We start from the raw sequence: 12,445 nt of genomic DNA, 5'->3' as shown, positions 1-12,445 counted from the left end.
TGTTTAACTAATGTGCTGGAGTTCTTTCCAGATGTAGAATGTAGAATGAATAAATGGAACATGCCAGGGTGGATCTTCAGGAGGCTTTTAATGTTGGCCAACACAGTAGGAGAACATAAAATGTGGTTCAGTGTATGAGTAGAATGAGTGGAGTTGTATGAGTTTAGAGTTTGCACTCTGGACTTGCTGTTCATGATGTACAGGGCAGATTTAAAGGGGCCAAATGTCATTCTTTCACGTTTTGTGGATGATGCTAAATCAGGTGAAGTTGTAAAGAAGCCTCAGACATATGTTAAGATGGGAAAGTATGAAGTTGTATTTTGTTGTACCAGTAAAGTAGCAATGCTGAGATATTACTGATGTTCCAAGAGACCTGGGTGTCCTTGGAGGCAAGTTATTGGATGCCACCATTTCAGTGTAGCAAGTCTTGGAGGAGAAATGGCTGACTGGGAAGACATCAGCAATATACCGGACATTCAAGGGTAACAGGGAAGAGAAATATGCGCAGTCACAATTATGACAGAGAAAGTACTCAGGAAGCTGAATAGACTAAGGGTAGATAAATCTCCTGGACCAGATGGAATGCACCCTCGTGTTCTGAAGGAAGTAGCAGTGGAGATTGCAGAGGCATTAGCAATGATCTTTCAAAAGTCAATAGATTCTGGCCTGGTTCCAGAGGACTGGAAAATTGCAAATGTCATTCCGCTATTTAAGAAGGGGGCAAGGAAGCAAAAAGAAAATTATAGACCTGTTAGCTTGACATTGGTGGTTGGGAAGTTGTTGGAGTCGATTGTCAAGGATGAGGTAACAGAGTACCTGGAGGCATATGACAAGATACGGAGAACTCAGCATGGTTTCCTTAAAGGAAAATCCTGCCTGACAAACCTAGTGCAATTTTTTGAGGAAATTACAAGTAGGCTAGACAAGGGAGATGCAGTGGATGTTGTGTATTTGGATTTTCAGAAAGCCTTTGACAAGGTGCCGCACATGAGGCTGCTAAACAAGATAAGAGCCCATGGAATTACGGGAAAGTTACATATGTTAATAGAGCGTTGGTTGATTGGCAGGAAACAGAGAGTGGGAATAAAGGGATCCCATTCTGTTTGGCTGCCGGTTACCAGTGGTGTTCCACAGGGGTCGGTGTTGGGGCCTCTTCTTTTTATGTTGTATATCAACGATTTGGATTATGAAATAGATGGCTTTATGGCTAAGTTTGCTGATGATACAAAGATAGGTGGAGGGGCCGGTAGTGCTGAGGAAACAGAGTCTGCAGAGAGACTTGGCTAGATTGGGGGAATGGGCAAAGTGGCAAATGAATTACAATGTCGGAAAGTGTACAGTCATGCACTTTGGTAGAAGAAATAAACAGGCAGACTATTATTTAAATAGGGAGAGAATTCAAAGTTCTGAGATGCAACAGGACTTGGGAGTCCTTGTGCAGGATACCCTTAAAGTTAACCTCCAGGTTGAGTCGGTGGTGAAGAAGGTGAATGCAATGTTGGCATTCATTTCTCGAGGAATAGAGTATAGGAGCAGGGATGTGATGTTTAGGCTCTATAAGGCACTGGTAAGACCTCACTTGGAATACTGTGTACAATTTTGGGCTCCTTATTTAAGAAAGGATGTGCTGACATTGGAGAGGGTTCAGAGAAGATTCACTAGAATGATTCAGGGAATGAGAGGGTTAACATATGAGGAACGTTTGACCGCTCTTGGACTGTACTCCTTGGAGTTTAGAAGAATGAGGGGGGACCTCATAGAAACATTACAAATGTTGAAGGGCATGGACAGAGTGGATGTGGCAAAGTTGTTTCCCATGGTGGGGGAGTCTAGTACGAGAGGAAATGACATGAGAATTGCAGGGCGCCCATTCAGAACAGAGATACGAAAACATTTTTTTAGCCAGTGGGTGGTGAATCTATGGAATTTGTTGCCACGGGCGGCAGTGGAGGCCAAGTCATTGGATGGATTTAAGGCAGAGATTGATAGGTATCTGAGTAGTCAGGGCATCAAAGGTTATGGTGAGAAGGCGGGGGAATGGGACTAAAGGGGAGATTGGATCAGCCCATGATGAAATGGCAGAGCAGACTCAGTGGGCCGAATGGCCGACTTCTGCTCCTTTGTCTTATGGACTTTTCTCTGCAAGATTTGTTGAGCATTCTTTATTCCTGAGAAAGGACAGTCAGTCATCAGAGAGAGTAGATTTTCTTGCCTCTGGTCTCCTCATACTGCAAGCTTTGGTTATCAATTGATTACAGTCAGGGATAACGAGATGTGAGATTGATTGAAGATATGATTTTATGACAGATGTACTGTAGATACAAAGTTCTCAGCTGTTTGTGCGAAGTGCTTTGTTGCTGACAGGGACATGCATGGTTTTTACTGAGTTTGGTCACTGTTCATTGATCTATCAAGTTCCTTATGTTCAGTGATTTGAGTAGTTTGTGTGGACCTATTCACAGGAAGCTCAAGTGTATAATGTCTGGAGTCATCTGCAGGGATCAAAAATAATTTTATTCAGATTTTAGGAATAGATTGTTAGTTAAATACCACTGTGTTCTTCATTATTATCATGGTATCTCTGATTTACTGTTTGAATAAGTCTGTCATTTGAAATGGATCATTACAGTTTTCACCCTCTGCTAGCCCCAATAAAGCTGATAAAAATAAAGTATTGCCATGAATTTACATAGTTTACATTGAAAGTGGAATGGAAATTATTTAGCAGGAGTGTTGAAATATTTTTCTGTTCTGTCTCCCTGCTCTTCTGCTTCCGAACTGTATAAGCGGTAGAAATTACTGTCACTATGACAGGCATGGTGGAGAGTAGGAGATACCCGAGAAATAGAGTCGACTGTCTGACGATCAAGCAATTAACTGCTGGTGCTTAAAAAGCCAGGACTCTAGAATTTTGAGAATATTTCATATGTAAGTGGTTGCATGTGTGCCAGCAAGTTGTAGAGCATTGAGGACCATCTATCTAACTCGAAGTTAATGCGAAGGAACTAAGAAAATGCAGGTTGGAACTGGTTACTTGCTTCAGTGGTGACCATTAGCACAGAGGTAAAACTGGAAAAATTTACAAGCAAATGTACAATTAAACTGCAAGAATGTGGCACTGTAGTTATAATGGTCTCTTTAATATCAGGGAGAATCATTGATGGCAGCAAAGACTCAGTCATTTAACAAATGAATAACTTAACTCACAGTTTTATAGCCATTCTAAGTCATGCCTAATAAATAAGAACAGCATTTTCAATGTTGGTCATTGCATCTGAAAGAAGATAGGTGGACTCTGTTTAATGGATTCATGCATTGCTATGCAACTTAAGTGAGGTTGTACCAATTTTCACTGGCCTGGCTTGTGTTCGGTTAAGTAACTGTCCCATGATAGTCTAATGTACAATTTGATTGCCAACATTGGACACTAAACTTTTTGTGACATAGAGTAGATTTCTGGCAGCTTTACTGTTTATTCTGTGTGTGATTAATCCTTCTATGCAATATCCTCTGGTTAGAGGAATACAATTTATTTGTCTTCAATGAATCTGTCCTTGAAAAGGCAGGTTCCTGTGCCCACTGTGGTATTTTATGATCTTGACTTTAAGCTATCACTCTGCAAACTCTTAGGCAGCTAAATACTGCTGCACTCCAGTGCCACCTGCTGCATAATGCATACAGTGTTTTACTTTGATAAAATAAAATACATTGAAAATCTAGCCCATTTAAGAGAAAAAGGTCAGGAAATGGAAATACTTAACGTATTTCCATTTTTGGATCATCATAAAATAAAACCTGAAATGCTGATAAGACAAAGTATTGAAAAAAAGAGGCAGGTCCATATTTCCAATTCTAATATTAGAGTTCACCTTGACAAAAAATGATAAAGGATAGCATGAAATTGAGGGCACTTCACTTTCAGGCTGTAATTTGAAATCAATTCCAGCAAGGAACGGAGAGAAAGGTAGACATTGTAAGTGAGTAAGGGGTGTGGCTGGTGCAAACATTACCTGACCACAACTCGTAGATACCAGTTTGTATTGACATTGCTGCACTCATTAAATATATCCTGAGGTGCACAGATGTAATGAGTGCAGCAATAACACTTCCCCATAAACCAGAAGCAGGAATTCACAAACATTGAACCAAGGCACTAAGATAATGGATTCACTTGTTGTATGGCTCTTTCAATTTCGTAAACTTCATGTAAAGGATATATAAATTGTAACTCGCTTCAGAAGGTTCACTGGCATTTTGATCTTTAACAATCCAGATGTTTTGGAATTTCTTTGATGTCTCCTGTCTGAGGAATAAAAGCTGTAGTTTTACATTGTACTGTTTAATTATAGTCTTCCAGTATTTGTTTAATGCCCTGAATTTGCACTTTGCTCCCAGCACTTGGCTCCGTTGTTTGAAAATGCTGGCATCAGTTTCACAGAGCTTCCTTACTTGGATGAGAATAATCTGGAAAAACTCGGCATCCCCACAGAAGCAAGGATTCATATTCTTCGAGAGGTCAGATGTACCACTTATGTATGAGTAACATGTACAACTCGCATCAATTCTCTTCTTGCATTTCCACAATGTGCCTTCAAATTTTGGATTAATTAAAGTTAATTAATAAAACCATGAGATTTCTCATAACACTCCTGTCACAAAAAGTGTTGACATTTCAGGTTTTCCTTAAATTTGACACACACATGCTGACCAATGTTCATGATGTAAAGCATCAAGTCCCACTTGGACAGACTGTGTCCTTCCATCTGAGCACACCTGCATTACCTTGTCTCTCATGGGGAGGATGGACAAGCTGATCACCTGCAGAAAGCAGAGGCAGTACTTGGGATGGGTGCAAAATATAGCCATTTTCTGAACCATCCAAGGAATATCATGTTTCACATCTAATCTATTGTATATAATTTTGACATTATATATTGTCTTCCTCCCCTCATCATGATCTGTATTCAGTCCACAGTCAAGAAATTCTTGAATAATCCATACATGGAAGGATACAACACTGAAATATTTGCTCAATTTTGTGCAAAATGAACTCTAAAGATTTAGGCTTTTGGGCAAACTCATGAATTTGTCTGTCTCCTTGCTACCTGGGGTCAATTTGTTACCATTGTTGCACTTTATAATGAAGGACCTTTAGCTCATACATTCAGAGGAAATGTCAGCCTTTGAAACAAGAGTTCGCAAATAAAAAATGTTCTTATCTTACCTGAAAAAAATTGATTGTTATTATGCATTCTGAAAATAATAAATAAGCCTTATAAAGAATTCAGTGGATTTTCACCACAATTTTATCAAAGGACAGAAAAGTGGGCACATAACCTGGACTTGTATTCCTGAAATACAGAACATTAAGATTAAATGTGATCTTTTTACATTGTGGAAGGATTGATAGAGAATAACAAGTTATTTCCCATTGGTGTGATAGCCTAGAAGATACAACTAATCAGCAGAGGATAGAAAACACTCCTTCATCCCAGGCATGTTAAAAGTGGTGCCCTACCAATTCAATTAGTAGTTCTAAATGTAACATGCAAAGATTTTTGCTTAGGAAAATATTGTGGATAGAGTTCCCTAATTTTTATTAAAACCTGCCCACCTAACTGCCATATATTGACTGGATCATCTGGTCAGAAGATGCGGATGTCTCTATTTACGTAAGTAAAATAAGAACAAGCAATGAGATAATTCATGAGGAAGGGTCTCGGCCCGGATTGTCGACTTTCTGTTCGTTTCCATAGATGCTGCCTGACGTGCTGCATTCCTCCAGCACATTGTGGGTTGCTTTGAATTTACAGCATCTGCAGACTTTCTCATGTTAATTAAATAATACAATGGTTTTAGCACTGGTTTCTAGACCAGTCAGTCAGTCACAGGTAATCCAGGTAAATGATTATCGCAAACTTGACAGCAAGTGCATTGATTGTAGATATTATGATTCAAAAGGCAAAAACAACCAAACCTGACTTCACAATTTAAGCAATTTTTTAAACCCAAAGAATCTGATGCTTAATGTCATTCACTACCCTTCAAATGATTTATCAAAGGATTCCTCCAAAAGCTGTCTTTTATAATAGATCTATACATAAGTACTTCAATCATTGATGAATTCGATAGCTTTATAAGAAACTATCCAGACAATCCTAGGTGACATACATCAACTTGCAAATACACAGGGTTACACAAAATTCTTTAGACACTCAGTCACACTGATATGGTGAACAAAACTAAGTGGTACAAAATCAAACGGTATATAAAGCAACATGAAAACTTGTTCATATAAAAGTTCATCTGTTCACAATCATGCACACTTATCTCAGCGGATTCCACTGAACTGAAGACAAACAGATGATTATAAAACTATCGCAATTTACAGGACAGGAGAAACTTCGGCACATTACATCTGTGATGAATGTGGTGAATGCCCAATTGTCATCTATATGTCCACACTCCCACTGGTTGTTCTGTTTTCCTCGAGCAGCAGCACCATTACACATCTCCATCATCGTCAACATCCACCTGAAATTATCGTAACCTCTTCCTTCATCCTTTTCTTTTTCACAACAGTCATTTGCAAATCCAAATGCTTTAACAACCCGGATAAATTTTGCACTGATGTTATTCATTTGTATAATCCAAATTGAACATAAACTTTGGATTTTTTTTTAACGAGGTTGCTTCCAAATGACCAAATTGCTGTATGAGATACGGTAAGGCAACTGCTGCTGAAACTCCATGGATTTTAACAGCTATGTCAAAATTAATGGGGCCCAGTCGGGTAGTGTAACACCTTTATGGCAATTCAAGTTTGTATTTCACTGCTGTCTGTAAGGAGTTTGCACATTCATCCTATGTCTGTGCGAGTTTCCTCTGGGTGCTCTGTTTCCTCCCACGATCCAAAGACCTACAGGTTAGGGTTAGCAGGTTGTGGGCATGCTAGGTTAGCACCAGAAGCATGGCAACACTCATAGGCTGTCCCCAGCACATCCTTGGGCCGTGTTGATCATTGACACAAAACAATGCATTTCACTTTACATTTTGATGTGTGTGTGACAATGCTAATCTTTAGAACAGTTAATCTGCTGAGATGACATCAAATCTCGAGTGATCTACCTAGTTTTACTTAGGAAGACACTAGCACCACCTTTAAAATAAGGAAATAAGATGGAGAAAAGATGTGTTTATATTTTATGACACAAGGATATGAAACCATGGAGGAAATGTTAATTTTCAGCCTTGTGAAAGCAATCCAATTTCAGGAACTTTAACCTATTTGAGTTGGGATTGAATTCACAACAAAAAAGGCCAATTGGACAACAAGGGTGCTTGTAATAATTTCAGAAACATGAGTAACCAACCAATAGTCAGCTGATTAAAAAAGGTACAGGTTACTTTATTTATTTATTGTGATACAGCATAGAATAGGCCATTCTGGTCCTTTGAGCTGTGCTGCCCAGCAACTTGTCGATTTAATCCTAGCCTAATCATGGGACAATTTACAATGACCAATTAACCTACCAACTGGTATGTCTTTGGACTGTGGGAGGATTGAACCCGGGTCACCCTGTACCGCAAAGTGATGTGCTGACCACCATGCTACCGTTAAGTGCTCTATAAAGAAAAAGATTGCAGTTAAAAATGAACAGAGAAAAAGGATATTGATTTCTTTGTAATGTGTTAGAAGGTGCAACAACAACCAGGGGACTTAGGTATGTTGGGAATGGTTATCTAGAGTCCAAAATAGAAATGCACATTGCGTAAGCAAGTAAGCTAACAGCACAAATCAGCTTAAAGGATATGAAGTAGTGTCCAGTATAGAGAGCTGGCTAATCTGCACCTCCATTCCACTTAACTACCTTTCATCCATATCCTTTGTAATGTTTTTGGATAAATCAACTGCAGCTTGATCCCCAGAATCCAGTACTCCTGTGTTTCCCTCGTGAGCTGCTACATGGGGACTGAACTTGCTGATAGTAGAATACCATTCCACCAAGTCTTTGCATTCAATGCAATTTGTAAATGATATACCCTAATATTTGTTCAAAGCTAACCTGCACGATTTAAAATTGTCAAAAGCTTCTTTAAGTTACTGTAAGCAACCAGTTGCAGAGTTTGATTAGCGCATACTCTATATACCACATGGGAGAAATATCATCAGTCTAAAATAGATATAGTGAGAAAATCTTGATTCTCCTTTCCTGTCCCATCTACATTAGCATCTCTTTGAAAATTCACCTGTGGCCACTTTCTCCTGTTATAAAGTAATTCCAGATTTCCACTTGACTATGCAAAGTTGAAGTAATTTTTGATTGTATTCCTGTACTTGTGTATAGAATGCTCTGTGTGGCACATACACGTTTCTCTGTTGTAACAATAATAAATCAATTGTCAATTATTAACTTGATCTAATCCTTCAGGTATTAGCTGTTCATACTTTTTTCTGGATTAAAGTCATTTTCCTTCCACTGTCCCTGTTTTTGTTAGGCCATGTTACACAATTTTCAAACTCTCCTAATTTTCTGGAAAATTTCTATATTAACTTCTATTCCTTCATTGAAACCAATAATATATATGATTATAACACACATTACTTTTTTTTTGCCAGTGAAGTCCTTTTGCCTCCTGTCACATCACTACAGTAAGTCCCGATTATTATCACAAGCAGCAGCTTGAAAAACAAGACCCTTACAGATTGTAGTGTTTGCTATACTAATCCTGAAAATTAAAACATGCAAGATGTTAAAACAAGAATTAATACTCCAACAGCTTTTCGTATTTCAACAGGATTCTTAAATTTTTTAAACCACATTTATTTACTACACACTTAAGCTGGTTCCAGACTTCCATAAATTAAACACAACTCTTACAAAGTCTTCTACTTGGTTGTCAGCTGTGTTAAAAGAAATCCCATTTATTTCCAAGGTCAGAAAAATTGTCTGCATATTTGAGAAAAAATGGGAATATTTTGACATTAAGCATTGCTTTCCATTAGACTTTAATTTTTGCAGAACTGATTTAACTAAAGTAGTTCCAACATTCTGATAGTAATATATAGTAGAAGGGGTCCAACCAAGCCTAACCAAGTTGCAAGTAGATGTTAAGATCTTGCATTATTAAGGGCACTGACCTTTGTATGTTATTTTACTTTAAACAATTTTGCATCCATTATTCTCCCAGGAAAATTGTTGATATGGTACACACTGGGGGGAAACTTACAGATGTAAATTTGTAAAGAATATCAAACTAAACTGTGCAAAAAAAAAAGGTGACTTATGTGGTATCTGAAATTCATCCACCTTGCACTTTACACTGATAAAGAAGCATAATCATGCCTTCCATGAAATGCTCATTATCTACCTCATTAGAAAGTTAAAGTCATGGAGTAAAACAGTATGGAAACAAGGTCTTCAGCCCAACTTATTCATGCTGGTCATGGTGTCAATCAAGCCAGTCCCATTTGGCCCCAATCCTTCTAAACCTCTCTTATCCATGTACTGATCCAAATATTGTTATTGTACCTTCTACAGCTGCTTTCTCTGGCAGCTCATTCCATATGTGTACCACCCTCTGCGAGAAGAACTTGCCTGTCAGGTCCTTTTTAAATCTTTCATCTCTCACCTTAAACCTCTGCCCTCTAGTTTTCCTTCCCTGGGAAAATATTCACCCTATCTCTGCCCCTCGTGATTTTACACACCTTTTAAAAGTCATCTTGCAATTCCTACAGTGAGTTCCAAGGAGTAGAGTGCTAGTTTACCCAATCTCCACCTCAGATTCTTTCAGCACCTCATTAGTCTTCTCTGCATTTCTTCCAGTTTAATGTTGTTCCAATGACAGGCTGCCCAAAACTACACACAGTATCAAAGTGGAATCTAATCAATGTTTGTACAGCTGCAGCTTACCCCAACTCCTGTATTCAGTGCTCAGACTGATGAAAGCCAGTATGTCAAACACCCTCTTCAACCTGTGCCACCTCTTTCAGCAAACTATGTACAGTACTTGTACGTCTAGGTCCCTCTGTTCCACAACGCTCTCCGGGATCGTACTGTTCACTGTGAAAGTAATTCCCTAGTTTAACTTCCAAAAATGTAACCATTCAGACTCATTTGAATTGAAAGCCATTTGCTAATCCTTGGCCCATTTCTCTAGCTGATCATGACATATCTGTAATTTTTGATAGCCTCCTTCACTGTCTGTGATACCACCTAATTTTATCATCTACAGACTTGTTCACCTTGCCTTGTACATTTACATCCAAATCACTTATATATAAAAAAAACAAACGAAGGTCCCTGCACTGACCCCTGTGGCCTCTGGTCCGAGGAACAACTTTCAACCGTCACTTTCTGCTTTTTGCCATTGAGCCAATTATGAATTTAATTAGCTAACTCTTCCTGGATCCTAAGCAAGATAACCTTTCAGACTAGCCTGTCATGTGGGTCCTTGCTAAAGTCCATCTAGATAATGTCCACTGCCCTATCCTCATCTATCCTTTTCAAAGCTGTGCTGATGATCCCTAATTAGACTTTACCTATTGAAATATTGATTGACCCTGTCCATTAGAATCCTCTCCAATTACTTACCTACCTCTGACATCACACTCACCAGCCTGTAAATCCCAACATAATTCCCTCTTCCTTGGGTAAGTGACCTATGATAACCAAAGAGAGCATGTTGTACCAGTGAGCTCAACTGTTCAGCACCTCAAGTTTTTTTTTTCAGGTAATGTAGAAAAGAGCAAAGGAACTGGGTGGAGTTGCAACTGTACACATTTCACCAATGAAGGAGAAAGTCAGTGCAGGGCAATGGATTCTATGTCCATCTAGCAGGCTACTTTCTCAGATATTGACTTTCTTGAGAGATCAAGTGGGCAAATGCAGAGAGGTCCATTATATTGCTGAGCTGTGCCTTGATGCTACAAAGCTTTATAACTTCAGAGGGTGAACTACCCTATCTCAAGTTTACACAAACTGAGCTTGCTCTTAAAGACACAGTATTTCTGTTCCTAGTTGATAGTGCTTGATGTAGTCCAGTTTGATCTACAATAGATAGACTAATAAGTCTTCAATTCCTTTCGAATTAAGAGATATAATTGTGATGAAAAAGAACTAAGTTTTTGTTGTATCAAGAAGACAAGTAGAAATGGGAGAAGGCTGAACACATGGACGATGCCAGATGCATTTTGCCACATAAATGATTTATATACAAAGCCACGTGTGGAAGTGGAAATACGGAACAGCAATGACAGACACAAATGACAAGTCACAGCCCTGTTGGTGTATAACATGGCAGCAACAGAGAAGCCACATGCAGTGCTGAAGTTGCAAGGTTAAGTAAACGTTTATCAGGTTTGTCCTTGGATTTCTCTCCAAATCTGCATCCCAAAGCTGAGATTTTAAAAGTGGAGGGGAGCAGTTTGGTAACTTAAAACTCTCTTCAACTGCCTTTGTCATGGCCTGATTTTTAATTTAAGACACAACACTAGCCAATGATGAATCTTTCCAATATCTCTTCAGTCTGTTGCAAGGGCACATCTCATTTAGGTGGAAACATTTCACATAAGTTCAGCTCCTGTAGCAGTATTTATTTTCCCTAAAGGTAAATATCCATTAATTTGTAGAGCAAGAGGATAATATTCCACTATTTTTTTCAAGCTCCGTGTATGCTGATATGTGGATTTATTCAGCAATGTCCCAAAGTAACATTGTCAAGGAGAGCAATGTAAAATTGTTACATGACTATTAGACCTAATGAATCATAATCACAGGATATTAAACCGATCTCACAACCCATGCTGTTCAACTTTGCACAGATACATGTCACACACAGTGTGACCCTATTCCAATGGGGCAACTATGTTCAGCGGAAACTTTGAATTCTCACTTACAGGCTCCCATTTGTAACTTCTCTGAGTGCAAAGTAATGGGATTGTGCGAAGACAGAAAGGCAGGAAAGGAGGATCATCCTGGTTCCCAGTCAAAAATATTTTATTGATTTTGGTTTTTATTTAAATGGCTCTAGTGGTAATAAAGATTGATGATTAAGTGACTCAACTAGTATCCAGTGACTTTCAATATTGATCTCTAGACACTGGTTCAGATTACAGATAAATTTAAATGTCAGTTACAGTTACCATGAAACGATTGTTATGTGTGAATCCACTTGTTAGCCAAGAGGGGAACAAACACCACTCTCTGGCATACTCAAGACTTTAAGGAACCACAGAACTTCAATTGGATTTGCATGCTAAGGACAACACTTCAATTTGGAATCTCTGTGATTCATCTTTTATCCAAGTTATTTTAAAACAAAAACATGAACACAGAACTTGGAGGCCTGATCAGTCAAAAAAGGTCAAAAGATTGGTAGAGAAAGCTTCCATTGTGTCTGAACTTTACATGGCTCTACAGCCATGTACCTACTGCTACTCAGC

At 38.7% G+C, this 12,445-nt stretch overlaps 1 protein-coding gene across 1 annotated transcript in view; it reads left to right on the top strand.

The window, feature by feature from the left end:
- The window catches only part of LOC140725089 (uncharacterized), a 133,672-nt gene extending 128,456 nt beyond the window's left edge, over window positions 1-5,216 (top strand). The window contains exon 14 of the mRNA XM_073040091.1: window positions 4,396-5,216. Coding sequence (XP_072896192.1) covers window positions 4,396-4,539 — 144 coding nt within the window. The 3' untranslated portion in view covers window positions 4,540-5,216. The remainder of the gene's footprint in view (window positions 1-4,395) is intronic.
- The last annotated feature ends 7,229 nt before the right edge of the window (window positions 5,217-12,445 follow it).

This window comes from Hemitrygon akajei, chromosome 3, assembly GCF_048418815.1.
Source record: "Hemitrygon akajei chromosome 3, sHemAka1.3, whole genome shotgun sequence".
In the NCBI taxonomy this organism is placed as follows: Eukaryota; Metazoa; Chordata; class Chondrichthyes; order Myliobatiformes; family Dasyatidae; genus Hemitrygon; species Hemitrygon akajei.
The sequence above is the reverse complement of the archived record's forward strand: the minus strand, read 5'-3'. Positions and strand labels throughout refer to the sequence as shown.